The sequence below is a fragment of the Gasterosteus aculeatus genome, chromosome 7, assembly GCF_964276395.1.
Source record: "Gasterosteus aculeatus chromosome 7, fGasAcu3.hap1.1, whole genome shotgun sequence".
Taxonomy (NCBI): Eukaryota; Metazoa; Chordata; class Actinopteri; order Perciformes; family Gasterosteidae; genus Gasterosteus; species Gasterosteus aculeatus.
The window spans coordinates 25,336,822-25,352,767 of NC_135694.1; the positions used below are offsets into that span (position 1 = coordinate 25,336,822).

Genomic DNA, 15,946 nt, shown 5'->3' on the forward strand with positions numbered 1-15,946 from the left:
CGTTATTAAAACAATGTTTCACAGAAAATGCTCTTCTGCTACGTCATATTTTACCTCCAGCCCAAAGCAGACTAGTCAAATGTTACGGTACAAGGAACGTTGTTTTAATTTTTATTTATTTATTCGAATGCATGTTTTGTTATAATAACGTTTGCATGTTATTTTTATTTCTGAAGGATTCAAATCTTGGTGGAGATTTGGAAAAAGTACAAACAACGACTGCCTTCGAAGTTTTACCTGGAGCGCATGTTGCAGATTGCTGACTTTCTTTTTGAAATAAAGGTAATTCACAGTAGCCTGATATATGGGGGTTCCCTGCTGTAGTCGATTGCTGTATCAGCTGCATGTCATTAAAAACGAATAAATTCCTATCTTTACAATTTTAGCTATTGTTATTCATACAACTTTAGTCAACTGCGGTCACACCAGCCTTCACTTTGTTAAACAGTGAAATCAGCTCTAATAAAACTCTAAATAAATCAATCAATATAAATTGATACATTTCTCTGTATCCCGCCTGTTTGCGGCATGTCATTATTATTGACTTATTTTAAGCTATTCACACAACAATGACAATGTTATTCACAAGGTATATTTTTCATTCTTTTATTTACTTAGAATTATTGATAATTTTTCGATGATATACAGACAGAAATATGATTATGTCCTATCACGTTCACTGGTACATGGCTCTTATTTTAAAGTCAGTTCTTACAGAACTGTAATGCCGATATGCGCACTGCACAACAACGGTTTTACTGTGTTTATCGAGGTTGCCACAGTAATAATACGGGTAATGAAAGTAACCATAGTGAGTGTCAGTGATGCTGTGTATATTAAGATTATCATGAATTTAAACACCCTTTTGGATGGAAAAGACAAATTGTTCGATTGATTAAAGGGCACACACACAATTGGCCTGTTTTGGTCTACATCAATGGGCTATTTACTCCTTTCCTTGGACCTGCACTCCGAATTCATCATTGGATCACTTGTTGCATCTATGTGTACATTTATGCCGTAGTTTTTACTTCTCCAAAAGGGAATGCTGCAATTGGCCATGGAGCTTTTAGCACAACACATATTCGCAGTTGTCATTAAGTCTTTCTTCCTTTCCCTGTTGGTCTGTAGTTGTACCAAACTGCTTTTTGGCAAGGATACAGTCTCCACCTGCAACAGTTCAACTCAGTGAAAATAACGGACATCACAGATGTGGACCACTTCATGTCCTCTTTCTTCCCAGAAGGTTTTGATACAGATGCCTTTGCCCTGAAGGTACATTGTACAACGTGTGCTTGTGTGCTGTGTGTGACATGTTTGACTATTCACAGTCTTACTGAAGTGAACAGCATGCTATGCTTGTTTTACTTTGTTGTTTTGTTTAACTCACACGTTGTGTGATTATTTATGTTTGTTGCTGAACTCTTGATATATCTACACTGTGTGAGTTGTATACATGTGTATGTGTTTCTGTAGATCCGTGCAATGCATGGCTGTGCCTTGTGTATGTTTGAGCGGGAGAAAAGGCACACTGCTCTCAGCCAGAAGGGCCTCTGTGAACTGTTGCGTGTGCTGAACTTCATCAGGATTATGATGCAGTCGTTGCAGCCACATGAGCATCTCTGCCAGCAAATATATAATGGTATGTTAGTACAACTGATATAGATTCCCCCGGTCTTTGCTTATTATCTGAAATAAAACATTTCGAAGAACAAATTGAGTTGTCAAAGTGGGATATAGGACAATAGAATCTGCCTGAAAGCGTGCTTTTTTCACCATCTAGATACAAATGGTATCAGCAATTATCCTTTTGAACAAAGAAAATAAGATTTTGTCAAGTGAAAGTAATAACCTCCCAATTTCCAATAATATGTTGATACTTCTAGTATGATAATTAATTTAATGTTTAAATTGAAGTGAGAAATTACAAGATTGTACAGTATTTGATATTTTGCTGTAGATCTAACCTCTTTCTCTTCTCCTTTTGTGATCTATGCCAGGTTCATTACTCATCTACAACATCTGCCGTTACTTGATGACTATGAATTGTAGTGCTCAGGTACTTTGAGGTGCATGATAGTTGGATAGTTGCCTCACATTATTCACTCTAAACGGAAGGGTCAAAGGGAGGAGGGTTACAATGGGGTGGGACCGACTTGTTCCAACTGTTTGATAATGAGACCCTGGCAGATCTGGAGAAAACATGACCGACTGGTTAATGTGTTTTGTGCTAATTAAGGTTTTCAGTTTTCAGTGATTAACTCTTATCTCCACATTAAATTGTGTCGTTATGTGTACAGTACTGTGACCAAAATATATGATATAACCAGACATTTCTGTGATTCATTATGTAGATATAATTGTTTGTCATGATGCTTTTTACTACAATTGGTGATTCTCCTCAGGCACTGGAGTACCTTCTATGGGCAAGCATCAGTTTGGAGCTGTCCATCACTCTGATGTCTGCTAAGTATCTACCTTTGATTGTCACACTCTACTGTGCCGTCTGCCACTGTTACTATGACAACCAGGCTGGTTCTCAGGCGGAGGTAAAAAAACACACCTCATCTGCATCCTGGCACCTACAATCTATGTAATATAATTTTGCTTATTCTCCACTTGTGGGGTGGTTTGTGTGTCTTCAAATGTTTTCAGAAATTTGCCAGGAGAGCTCTTGGAAAAATCAACGAGTTAGCAAAACTAGAGGAGCAGAATAAACTTCCTGCCTCCAGAGAGACTCACAGAGCTTACAAAGAAGCCTCTATCAAGGTACGTCACTCGTCTTATCAAAGTACACTCTTAATACTTTCACTGGGATAGAATATTACAGAGATCATTCACACATACACACGCATACAGATGGTTGCCCTCTGAACATCCTGTTGCTTTTCTTTCACTGTGTTGATGTGTTTTTCTGTTTTATCAAATTATGTCCGCTTTTCTTTTACATTTCTTTTCAGCTAGCTTCCATGATGTTCAAGCATGCAGTATTTGAGGCCAGAAGAAGACCAAAACACATCCGGAGAATTAAAAGCAAAAACACGTTGAAGGACATACCCAATGTAATAAGATCCCCTTTCCATTCATGTAATCATAATCAGTATTAAATATCAATCTTAATTGCCCTTGAATGTCTTCCTGTCTCTATTGCAGGGGCCATGGCCTTGTAATACAACAGAGCGCATACTAATGGCGCTGTTTGATAGCAGTCCAGCGCAGCTCTTGGGCATCTTAGAGACACTTTGGGACAGCACCAGACGCCCCCTACAGTCAAGGATGCCAGATGAACCAGAGCGGCAGGAGGTGACCCTGGAACTCCTGTCTGCTGGCATGAGTATATTATCTGGTTAGTAAAACAAACACATAAAACACTGCAATGATTACAGTAAGTTCAGGATCAGGAGAAAACCTACAGGTGCTGCAAACGCTGTAAGAATCCTTCATTTTAATTCAGTTTTAAAGGTGAGTGCTGCTGACTTTGTATATTGAGCAATATGCTTGTAATTTTCCTCTTTGTGAAGGAACCTCAACTACTGGTGAGTCTCTTGTGAGTCTCAGTGCACTGACACCAACATCCACACTAATGGATCTGGCCATTGCAGGTCAGTCACAAATAATTATGTAAGTAACTCTGCAGATCTTCTGGTAAAAGGGAATTGTACCTTTATTTTGAAAGGGTAAAAAGAGGATGTTTCTGCGTTTTGAATGTGAGCTTAACGGAACTTGTTACTGACAAATGTGAATTTTATTCAAAACTATTCGTTTAATGGACCCGTAACAATAATGGCAAAAAGCTCTTACGGTGGTGTTTTTACGCTGACGTTCAAGGATGGTATTGCATGGAAAGGAAGAAAATAAAGGAGTAATTTCACCAGCAGTAAGTGCCATGTCTCTTTATATGCGGGATCCGTTACAGTAAGAGCTTTACCTCGCCAGCTAACCTGCTGCATCAACGGACTATAACGGACTTTAAGGACATTTTTCACGGATATAAAAGAACGCTCGTACGGAAGAATGGAGAAGGGCAGCGGTGAAAAGAAGACGGCGACGTGGTAGGAAAGAGCAAGAAGAGGAGTTAAGGCTAGCAAAAATGGAGGGAAACGAGACTACTCGGCGCAGCAAGGATAAAGAGCAACAGATCGAAATCCTTCAAAAGGTAATTCAGGAATACAAGGAAATGATAGAAAAGGAAACCGAACAAGGTGCTGTTAGACAAGAACTAAAAGAGTCTTTGCTTAACAAAAAGGAAATGCTTGCTGAACTGTTGAACGATGACGATGAAAATGCTACAGATTTAGCTAACGTTAGACGTTCGGAACGCGCGCGAGCTCCCACGGAAAAGATGCTAGCTTATCGTAAACAAGAGCAGAGCAAACGTGCTAAAAGACTTGATAGCCTTTATGAACAGTGGAAAGCCCAAGCTCGACAAACACGGCAAGAACTAAAATCTGAACTAACAGAAAGTCGATTGGCATGTCTCGCAGACAATCTGGAAATAAGGAAAATCGAAATCATGAAAGTGTATGAAGAATTGAGAGGGTGCGGCCCGCCCGACACTGAGCTAAGGCGCAAAGTTGATGCTTGTGCTGCAGTAACAGGTGACATTATTAAAATCCTGAACGAGAGGCTAACTGGCGTAAATGGAGAATATGATGCAGAATATGAAGGACAGCGCTTGCACGAGCTACTCGAGCCTGACTATGCCCGGTCCATTTACGGCTCCTCTGCCTCAGCGCTGACTGGCAGTCATCGCTCCACACGTTCAAGTGTAGCAGCCAAGCGAGCAGAAGCAGCGGCGGAGTTAGCTGCTAAGGAGGCTGAATATAAAATGCTAACGGAGGAAGAGAGTCAACGGGAAAAGATCCGAGTTTTAGAGGAAGAGCACAGGAGGGAATTAGAAAAACACAAAGCAGAATTAGAACGGTTACAAGCTGAAAAAGACTTAAAGGCTGCCCAAGCCAGACTTGAAGTATATGACAGAGAAGTGAAAGAGGAATCTGATGCTCAGTCCTTTCAGTCATTTCAGAACCCTATTCGGAACATTCTGCCTGTCGCAATAAATTGTCCTCCTCCTACAATTGTCACTCCATCTGCTCCCATTGATGTATCCGGCCTAGCACAAGCTGTTCAGGACAGCATCGCTATTAACAGACTTCCAATGCCAGAGCCCCCAGTGTTTAATGGCAATCCCATTGACTTTGTTGAGTGGAAGGCTTCTTTTATTTCACTTATAGATAGAATGAACATTCCCACTACCGACAAGCTGCACTACCTAAGGAGATATGTAGGTGGCTCAGCTCACAAATGCCTAGAAGGGACATTCTATCGTAGTGACAGTGAAGCTTACAGCGACGCTTGGAAAAAGCTCAATCAGAGGTACGGCCAGCCATTTATCATTCAAAAGGCTTTTAGAGAAAAGTTATCCAACTGGTCAAAAATACAGTCAAAGGATGCTGAAGGATTGAGAGACTTCTCAGATTTCTTAAATGCCTGTCTGCAGGCCATACCCCATGTAAAAGGTTTAAACATCCTAAACGATTGTGAGGAAAATCAGAAGTTGGTGCGAAAACTGCCAGAGTGGCTAGCCTCACGATGGAACCGGCAAGTAACATTGCGTCTCACGGAGGGAAAGGATTTCCCTAGCTTCAAGGACTTTGCCAAGTTTATGTCTGTGGAGGCCGAAACCGCCTGCAATCCAGTCACCTCTTTCCTCGCTCTCCATCCACCTGATGGTTCTGGTCAAGAAAAGTGGAGCACAAGGGTAAGCAAAAGAAACAAAGCCAGCACCTTTAACACACAAATTGTGGTTGAAAACAGTAAGCAGACCACAACAAAGGAAAAGGTCAAGGCCCCTTGTATGCTTTGTAAGGATATCAGTCATCAGCTTTGCAAATGTCCAGACTTCATGCAAAGAAAACTGGAATACAGAAGGGCATATGTCAAAGATAACAGACTGTGTTATGGATGTCTAAAACACGGTCACAGCGCGAAGGAATGCCGACATCGGCACACATGTGACTCATGCAGAGGACGGCATCCTACATGTCTCCACGATGATGGCTACGGAAAAGTTGAAATCAAAGAATGGACAAATAGGGAAATGTCAGCGCAACACAGGGAAACGGAACCAACGTCTGCCGTTTCTCTCAATGTCACCAGTCAAGGTCAGTCAGAAAACACCTCAATGATAGTGCCAGTGTGGGTGTCAAGCGACAATAATCCATCCAGAGAAAAACTTGTGTATGCCCTGCTGGATACACAAAGTGACACAACATTCATTGAAAATGATGTAAGTAATGAACTTCAGCTGACTACTTTCCCTGTTAAACTGAAACTCACTACGATGATGGGTGAAAATATGGTCTTTAAAAGTGAACGGACATCTGGTCTGCGTGTGAGAGGTTTCAATTCTACTGTGCACATCAAACTGCCTCCTGCATACACCAAGGACTGCATTCCTGTAAACAGACAACACATACCAACACACGAAACGGCAAAAGGATGGCAGCATCTCCAAGCAATTGCAGATCAAATGCCGCCTCTTCTTAACTGTGAAGTGGGGTTACTCATAGGATACAATTGTCCAGGAGCTCTCATACCCAGGCGTGTCATAACAGGAAAGGATAACGAACCCTTTGCTATTCTCACAGACTTAGGGTGGAGTATTGTCGGCTGTTCAGCAACTCACTCTGATGCACAATTGTCAAACGGTCACTGTCACAGAGTAACTGTGAAGGAGCTGCCCGCAGTGACTCCATTGGATGCAATAAGAATGCTCGAGACTGATTTCAGAGACACTCAAGGAGATGACAATACAGTCAGTCAAGAAGATTTGATTTTTCTTGACAAATTAAAGGAAAGCATAAAAACAAACAAGCAGGGACATTACGAAATGCCCCTCCCTTTCAGAGAGAGGCCCTTCCTTCCTGATAACAAGCAACTTGCTGCTGTAAGATTAAGCCACCTGAAAAGGAAGTTCATTTTAAATGAAAGCTACAAGAATGACTACATGAACTACATGAAGGACATCATTGAGAGAGGTGATGTCGAGGAGGTATGCGATGTGGGCACTTATGGAGAAAAATGGTACATACCTCACCATGGTGTTTATCACCCCAAAAAACCTGAAAAGCTGAGAGTGGTTTTTGACTGTTCTGCAAAGTACAAGGGAAGTAGCCTCAATGAACATCTTCTCCCTGGCCCAGATATGATAAACAGTCTGACAGGTGTTCTCATTCGCTTCCGACAGCATCGCATTGCTCTGATGTGTGACATAGAAAAGATGTTTCATCAGTTCCATGTCTCAGAAAATGACCGTGATTATCTACGCTTCTTATGGTGGAAAAACAGAGACCTAAGCACACCTCCCCAGGAATTCAGGATGAAGGTCCATCTTTTTGGAGCTGTATCTTCACCGGGGTGTGCAAATTATGGATTGAAGCAGCTCGCCAAAGAACACAGTCACACACACCCATTAGGGTCACAGTTCATTGCCAGAGACTTTTATGTGGACGACGGCATCATTAGTGTAGAGTCTGCTGAAAAAGCCATTCAAATAGCAAAGGAGGCACGCGAAATGTGTGCAAATAGAGGTTTACGCCTTCACAAATTTGTGTCCAACAACATTGCCGTTTTGCAAAGCATCCCCGCAACAGAACACGCCATGGACATCAAAACAAAAGATCTCAGATTCAATGATCCAGCTTTAGAGAGAGCATTGGGGATATATTGGAACATCGAGAGCGATTGTTTCACTTTCAAAGTCTCTCCAAAGAACCAGCCCGCAACACGTCGTGGCATCCTGTCATCTGTCGCCTCCATATACGACCCGCTGGGCTTCGTAGCTCCCTTCCTCCTCAAGGGAAAGAAAATTCTCCAAGAAATGTGTCATCAAGGAACAGGATGGGATGATCCAATTCCAGAGCGGTTGAAGCCACGGTGGGAGAAATGGGAAGATGATCTTGTTAAGATGGAAGGAATACAGGTAGCTCGCTGCTATCAGCCTCCTGGCTTTGGAAAGGTGATGAAAACTGAATTACATCACTTTTCAGATGCCAGCACCACGGGCTACGGCCAATGCACATACCTGAGACTGAAGAATGAAAGAGGAGACATTCACTGTGTTCTTCTAATGGGAAAAGCGCGAGTCTCGCCGCTAAAGGTCACAACTATTCCAAGGTTAGAACTTGCCGCAGCAGTTGTCTCAGTCACAGTGAGCAATATGCTCAAAGAAGAATTAGGCTACTGTAATGTAGAAGAGTTCTTTTGGACAGACTCAAAGGTTGTATTAGGCTACATTAATAATGATGCTCGCCGTTTCCACACCTTTGTAGCAAATCGAGTGCAGAAAATCCGTCGTGGCTCAGACCCGAAGCAATGGTTCTATGTACCAACTGATGAAAACCCAGCAGACTATGCATCAAGAGGGAAAACAGTAGATGAGTTGCTCTCTTCTGATTGGTTCACCGGCCCTAGCTTTCTGTGGAAAGGAGAAATAGAAGTGCCAACAGAGGTGCTTTTGGAGCTACCTGTTGGTGACCCAGAAGTTAAAAGGGCTCAGACATTCCAGACAAAGACCTCAGAGCAAGTTGATCTTGTAGGAAGATTAAAGAAGTTTTCATGCTGGTCTCGGGCCGCCGGGGCAGTGGCGCGTCTCTTGCGGCGTGCTAGAAAGGTCAAATCGTGTGACCTTTCAACAGTCAGCGAAAGACAAAGTGCAGAACGACTTATCATCAAGGACATACAAAGCCAAGCGTACGGAGAAGAGATTAAACTATTAAAAAAGAGACATCAGCTTCCAAGACACAGCAAGCTGTATCACCTCGATGCTTTCCTGGATGCAGAGGGTGTGCTCAAGGTGGGAGGTAGGCTCAGTCGCTCACTTTTTCCTAACTCTTTTAAACATCCAACAGTCATTCCTCCAGGACATCACATGACTAATCTGATCATCGCCCACCATCATGAAACAGTAAAACATCAGGGCAAAGGCTTCACCATGAATGAAATTAGGTCCAATGGCTATTGGATCTGTGGACTCAGCAGAGCAGTCGCAACACACATCCGCCACTGTGTGACATGTCGAAGGTTGAGAAGACCAGTTGAAAGCCAAAGGATGAGTGACCTGCCTGTTGAAAGAACAGAACCCACCCCACCCTTCACTTATTGTGGGATGGACTGTTTCGGCCCCTTTTGGACAAAACAAGGGAGAAAACAAGAAAAAAGGTATGGATTGCTCCTTACCTGCTTCTGCTCTAGAGCCATTCATATTGAAATGTTGGAGGACTTGTCCACAGACACATTCATTAATGGATTGAGATGCTTTATTGCTTTAAGAGGTGCTGTACGACAAATTCAATGTGATCAAGGCACCAACTTCATGGGTGCAAAAAATGAGCTGAGTGCTACATTAAAGGAGTTGGACACGAATAGATTGAACGTATTCCTCACAGAAAAGCAGTGTGACTTTGTAATGAATGCATCTCATGCCAGCCATGCAGGTGGTGTGTGGGAAAGGCAAATCAGAACTGTCAGAAGTGTTCTTAATGCCACTCTGTTACTTGCCTCTGGTAGGCTAAATGATGCATCATTGCGCACCTTCTTTTATGAAACCATGGCTATAGTGAACAGTCGTCCGCTCACAGCTGATACCTTGGACAGCCACAACAGTTTGGTGCCATTCACTCCTAACCACTTGATCACGATGAAATCCACCACAGCCTTGCCTCCACCTGGCAAGTTTGAAAGAGAGGATCTCTATGGACGAAAGAGATGGCGTCAGGTGCAGTACCTGACAGAGCAGTTTTGGAGTAGATGGAAAAGGGAATATCTACACAATATCACAACAAGACAATGCTGGCATAGCACTAAAAGGAACCTGCAGGTTGGTGACATTGTACTGGATGCTGAGGACACTTTACCACGAAGCAAATGGAAACTCGGGACAGTCTCAGACGTCATTAAAGGCAAAGATGGACTTGTGAGACGGGCCAAAATCTTGTTTGGAGAGAAGGAGCTGAATCACAAAGGAGAGCGCACCAACAGGCCTGTTTTGGAGCGCCCTGTCCAGAAATTAGTTCTATTGTTAGAGGCTGTTTAAGCACTATTGCAGTTAAGAAATGCTATATTGTTTTCTGTGTAGTTTTAGCCCATACCTTTGAAAGGTTATTCTGTAATTTGAAATTGAGTGTTTTAAGGTTTCTATTTTGTAAAAACACTAATTTGGTGGGAGTGTAAGTAACTCTGCAGATCTTCTGGTAAAAGGGAATTGTACCTTTATTTTGAAAGGGTAAAAAGAGGATGTTTCTGCGTTTTGAATGTGAGCTTAACGGAACTTGTTACTGACAAATGTGAATTTTATTCAAAACTATTCGTTTAATGGACCCGTAACAATAATGGCAAAAAGCTCTTACGGTGGTGTTTTTACGCTGACGTTCAAGGATGGTATTGCATGGAAAGGAAGAAAATAAAGGAGTAATTTCACCAGCAGTAAGTGCCATGTCTCTTTATATGCGGGATCCGTTACAATTACATTTACAATGCTTTATGATTTGTTGAGATGTGTTTGTTTTGTAATCCTTTTGATGTAATGCAATGTCTTGTGTTGATAGGAGAGAACAAAGTACCCATCAGGTCTGCCATGCGGTTTATTAAGATCTTGTTTCGGTACAAGCAGACAGATGCTTTCACCGACCTTGCCAGAGAGATGCAGCAGGTTCTGTCTGTAAGTACAACACCAGCATCTGTGAAAAGGGGATGCATTCCACTCTTATCAGTTGTCCTTTTTGTATTCTTGTAGTTTAATGTATGCTGGCTTTCTAAATGAGCTCGACTCTGTCTTGCTTTGTCTCTCTGTGTCAGTGTGTAGAAGGTCATTCATTCGAGAAGGAAAAGCTGGAGCTCGCTTTGCTTGTCAGCTTCAATCGTTTGCTGTCTTCCCAGAGGAGCCATCCTAGACAAGACAACACAATTGATGGTAGCTATGATGAAATTGTACTATATATGAATCCGCAGACCCCTTAACCTCTATGTTGATAAATGGACCAATATAATGTGTCCACAAAGAATTCTATTAGGGATTAATTTCTCTTGCCCAAATGTTCTTAATTCTAAAACCACCTTCTGCTTTCAAGTCCTTCATTATTTGTCATTTCACATTGTTGCTAAACTGCAGTCAAATTTAAGTTTGTTAACCATTAGTTTTTCCTGTCAAACATTAGCTGACACCGCTTGTTGTTCATAATCCAGCATTTATTACATACTAATAGGGTGTTCAACACTGCCTCTGTAGCTCAACCACAAAATGTCCAACGCTGAGTTCAGGAGTTAGAATGTGCTTTTCTTATTTTATGTATCCACCAGATACACAGAAGTCTTCATTCTCGATGGGCGATGAGTTCATTGACCTGGTAGACAACCTGCACAAGTCCGTCTGTGTCTCTGCTCTTGTAAGTTGTGTTGTGTGTGCGTTTGTGTTGAGGTTGATCTACCAATCACCAGGATTTCAGTTTGAGAAAGAGTTCATTTTCAGTGTCAACACACTGTATGTGTGTGTTTTTGTAGGAGGTGCAGTCAGATGAGGATTTGGTTTTGGATGTTGTGTTATTTCTGTGGGGTGAAGTGAAGCTGGTGATTCCGAGGGATCAGCTACAAAACCTACAGTTTACACACTACCATGAGAAGGTTGATAATTATGAAAAGGTATGTATTTAAAAGGGTAGGCATTGTTTTCCTGGCTGATGGCAGCAATTTATTGTCAAGTATAAAACTTCTTCGTAGTTCTGCTAAGGTAGGGGTGCCGTGAGATAGTATTTATGATAACTGTGATATAGAAAAATGAAATACTGTTAAAAAAATTGCAGTGTGTCTTAAATCATTTTTGTTATGTTTACAGGCTCTTTTCATCTCCCTAGATTTTTTTGTAGTGTAATTAAAGAGAGAGAGAACACAACATATACAACATTAAGATGAATTTGATTGATACCAATAATATTTGATTGTTTTCAATAGAGGCTGTGATGATATCTTGATCATGAAATATTTGGGCCACAATATTTGTGTACTAAAATTTGAAAACCAATATATTAAATATTTTCTTACATTCTCCCCATTGTGTTTAAGTCAGATGTCCTGCATTTTTTCATGTGTATCTAAATTGTTTGCAGTGGCTGTGGTGTCTGTTTATGTTGTGTGAGGTGGCTCATGCCTTTGACCTGGCTGCTGTTGACTGCATAATGACGGCAGAGATGATTCAAACACTGGCTGTACTGCTTGAGAGTGCAGCTGAACGCAGTAATCAAAGTAGAGGTGAGGTTCTGCCATTTTCCTACTTCAGGACAGCTGAGACCCACAACTTTCTTACTTGATAAAAATATCACACAACAACACAAAGTTGACGATGATTTATTTTCTACCTTTATTCTCATGTCTTCTTCTAGGACCTTGTGAATCAGACTGTGAGGGTGGTAATCCAAGCTCTTTCTCTCTGCTTGAGGTATGTAAATGAATGGTCTATGCATAGCTCCAAGCGATAGGTCTTTCCACTACAAGCATTTATTATTATAAGTGAATACATATGTAATTAAAAAGCAAAAAAATCACACATATCCCACCAATTCTCTGTCTAAATTTTTTCAGAAATATATATGTGCAAATATTTTTATAAAACGTCATTCAACGTGTGTGTTTGCAGAGTTCAAGCACAGAGCTGCTTCAGAGAGTGTGTGAGGTGGTCGATAAGGGTCTTGAAGCTCTGGCAAAGGCTGTTGCTACAATGCTGCCCCAAGATCGCTCAGCAATCATTGACTCTGCCTACATGCAGGTAGTCCGTTTTAACCTATACATCACTCCATCTGGCAGGTTTGGTTTTGTGTTAGGTTCTCAGTAGAGTATTATTAGATGGAAACATTTAATAGATATTAGGGAAACAGTATGTGAGTGTACCTAAAACTTGTTTTTCTCCTATTGGTATAGAGATTTTTTCCTCTCCCACCATCTACTCCCTCCTTATTTTTTCCGACGTCATCAGAGGAGGGAAATGTGGAAAATGAAATAAGTCACAAAAAGGAAGAAATCAAAACTACGGCAGAATCCGATAACAGAACCTCTCGATACAGCCAGTCCTCACAAGCGTTCCTGCTGGCCACACACTTTCATCTAGAGCTTGTCATCATCCACCACAGGGCTTCCCTCAAGTTAGTGCAGCTGAATGCAGGTCAGACTTGCTGCCACACAGGCAAATCTGCTCATTGGTGCTTTCTGAGAGTTCATACTCAATTTTCCATTGATTCATATGGTTAAATGTCAGTGTAAGTGTTTATGCATGTTAACTAAAAAAATAACACCTAATTGTAGACATAAATAATGGTCTCTGAATGTACTTGTTGGGACTTTGTTGGTGGTGTTTAGTTGCAGAGTCTGAGCTGTTGGATCGGATCAAGAAGAACAAGGTGTCCAAAGCCATTTTTCTGATGCAGAAAGCCTTTCTGGCGTACAACACCATGGAGCCAAATCGCAGCAACCAAACCCAGAGTCTGCTAGAGGTTACACATTCACAAATATTCAAACTTGAAATAAAATGTATAAAACTTGATGTTTCCACATGCACCACAGTCATGTGCGTGTTTATCTGCAAATGTGTACATTACACTACAAAAAAGAGTAGCAAAATAGGCTTACTGAAATAAAATATTATTCAATTACACTCTATAACACAAAATAAATTGTTGTGGTTAACATGGGCTTAACTTATAGATACTTTGTTCTCAAATGCAGTTCCTTTTACTGACCGATGATTGAGGCAAGCCTTTACGAAGAGAAGTCAATATCCTACTTTTTCTTCTGTGTGCTTTTTTTCCAGGAGGCCTCCACACTAATAGAGAAGGCCGGGGTGGAAGAGAGAAAACTGTATTCCTCCACCACGCCTAAGACTCCAGCTGAAAGCAAAGATAAAAGGAAGAAGGAAAAGGAAGAAAACTCACCACCTCCCCCTATCTTGCTGTCACGCACAGACCGCTCCTTAACCTTTTCCCCAGCACCTTATAACTTGGAGGGCCAGGTGAGATTTTAATTTACTTAAAGTGTCAACTGATAAACGCATCCTCTCTTCTTTTCATTTAACAATTGTTTCTTACTTCTTTCAAGGTATGCTGGTACCAGCTCTGTGGCCGTGCAGCTGAGGGCCTCAACCAGAAAGTCCGCCTCGGAGACTGCAGCCTGCAAGGAACTGGGAATATGGTACTATATAGTGTCAACTCCAGTAGAAAACGTTTTGTCATCTTGTATGATCTGGTGTGTGCCCATAATCCCAGGTGTGATTTTGTATGTTTCCAGGTACCCGCAGTATCTGATGAGTGCGTGCTGAAAGTGGAGGGGCTGGAGCCCAACCAGAAGTATGTGTTTGCAGTAGCAGCCTACAACTGCCAGGGCGATCTTATGGGCAACACCATAGGAGGGTCAACATCTCCATTGTTGGCCTCCCTGCCGGTATCACTGCTTTACACGTGGGCTCACTTGGCACAGGTACACTACACACTAGTAAAAAAGCATGACCATTTACTCAACATATTTCTTGTGACTTTCTTCTGTCCCTTCAACATTGCTGCCCACAAAGTTGGGGAAAAAGCAGGATTAGTTTGGCTTCTTTTGATTCCTTCTTCAGGTGGCATTTCAAACAGAGCAGTATGCTGTAGCAAAGAGAGCCTGCCGAGAGCTGTGGATCCACTATACCTACACTGACCCTGGGTCCCAGGGCATACGGGACAGACTGGCTATCACAGGGTAAGAAGGAAAACATCCAGATACTTTTAGTTCAGAAAGCTGCATTTCTATGAATTTGCTAATCTCCTTTCATTCCATCTCCCTTCACTCCATCTCCTTTCACCATGCCGAAGGCTGCGTGTCGAGACCTTGCAACGCTCCTCTCCTTACTTGTGTCAGTTGGTCCTAACTTCTATCTTCATTGAGTCAGAGATCAACATTCAGCAGGAATCCCTCTATTGTGACTCATTCAGTGAGAACGGGCTGTTTATCTGGGAACAGGTAAAACAAAAAGAAGATCTGGAGAGATGTGTTCATGAACAGTGATCATGTATTCATTCAAATGGCATGACACAAAGGGTTTGTAGTTAGCATTGTTAGCAGATTCGCAGTGTGAACGTTTCTTAACATGTTTTTCTTTATTGATTTTAACGATGGTTATGTCTTTTGAATTAGCGTAAATCTAAATCTGTTATATTTGCACTTGTGTGTATGCAGGAAGCCAGACTGGCAGAGTGTGAGCGGATGTTGGTGGCCATGGACCTGGCAATGTGGCTGAATGACGGTAGTGCTGCAGTGCAAGCTGTAGTTAGCTGTTATGGCTTCCTTGCTCCTCTAATATTCCATCAGATCGCTTGCAACCCTGTTGTACAGGTACACATTACCTGATCAAAGTTTTGTCCTGCAAACAACAACTCTGATTTAACTTGAAATTGCTATAAACTGTTTGAGTTAATGCCTCTGTCTGTGTTTTGATATGCAGGTGCTAAAAAAATGTTTGACAGTTTTGGAAGAGAATGCAGGTCTTCTCAAACAGAAATTGATTGGAAACACCTCAGAGTTCTTTATGCACATGATAGCCTGCATCACCTACTACCTACCCAAGGTGTGTCTGCATGTTGATTTAAATAGTTTAAACTGTTTATGTGTTTGTACATAGACATTTCTGTGGTCTTGAAATTGTACTGTTTGGGTTTCATGCTAAAACTTGACAAAAGTTACATATATACATACATACAATTGCAGTAAGGTCTCATCCTTCTTGAGCAGGCCTTACATGTGCTCAGGGAGCATGAGATGGCTTCTGCGGTGTTGGACGGTGGTCGAAGGCTGCTCCAAGAGATCTATGAGGCTCAGCTGCAGATCAGTAGACTTACTGCCAAAGCTGTGGGTGTAAGGAATAGTGTACTTT

The 15,946-nt window shown here is 41.8% G+C and overlaps 1 protein-coding gene across 5 annotated transcripts in view; it reads left to right on the forward strand.

Moving 5' to 3' along the window:
• Nucleotides 1-15,946, forward strand: part of cfap54 (cilia and flagella associated 54) — a 174,569-nt gene that overhangs the window by 539 nt on the left and 158,084 nt on the right. For 4 of the 5 annotated variants that reach the window (XM_040179797.2, XM_078106700.1, XM_040179798.2 and 1 more), the window contains exons 2-27: nt 177-282; nt 1,132-1,275; nt 1,477-1,642; nt 2,001-2,059; nt 2,406-2,549; nt 2,656-2,769; nt 2,961-3,062; nt 3,154-3,346; nt 3,522-3,602; nt 10,608-10,720; nt 10,858-10,972; nt 11,359-11,444; nt 11,560-11,697; nt 12,162-12,303; nt 12,435-12,490; nt 12,689-12,817; nt 12,970-13,210; nt 13,405-13,538; nt 13,856-14,053; nt 14,140-14,232; nt 14,329-14,517; nt 14,657-14,775; nt 14,889-15,036; nt 15,253-15,408; nt 15,518-15,640; nt 15,805-15,927. In XM_040179797.2, coding sequence (XP_040035731.2) covers nt 177-282; nt 1,132-1,275; nt 1,477-1,642; nt 2,001-2,059; nt 2,406-2,549; nt 2,656-2,769; nt 2,961-3,062; nt 3,154-3,346; nt 3,522-3,602; nt 10,608-10,720; nt 10,858-10,972; nt 11,359-11,444; nt 11,560-11,697; nt 12,162-12,303; nt 12,435-12,490; nt 12,689-12,817; nt 12,970-13,210; nt 13,405-13,538; nt 13,856-14,053; nt 14,140-14,232; nt 14,329-14,517; nt 14,657-14,775; nt 14,889-15,036; nt 15,253-15,408; nt 15,518-15,640; nt 15,805-15,927 — 3,412 coding nt within the window. The remainder of the gene's footprint in view (nt 1-176; nt 283-1,131; nt 1,276-1,476; nt 1,643-2,000; nt 2,060-2,405; nt 2,550-2,655; nt 2,770-2,960; nt 3,063-3,153; nt 3,347-3,521; nt 3,603-10,607; nt 10,721-10,857; nt 10,973-11,358; nt 11,445-11,559; nt 11,698-12,161; nt 12,304-12,434; nt 12,491-12,688; nt 12,818-12,969; nt 13,211-13,404; nt 13,539-13,855; nt 14,054-14,139; nt 14,233-14,328; nt 14,518-14,656; nt 14,776-14,888; nt 15,037-15,252; nt 15,409-15,517; nt 15,641-15,804; nt 15,928-15,946) is intronic. The other variant, XM_078106698.1, reaches the window with a different exon arrangement.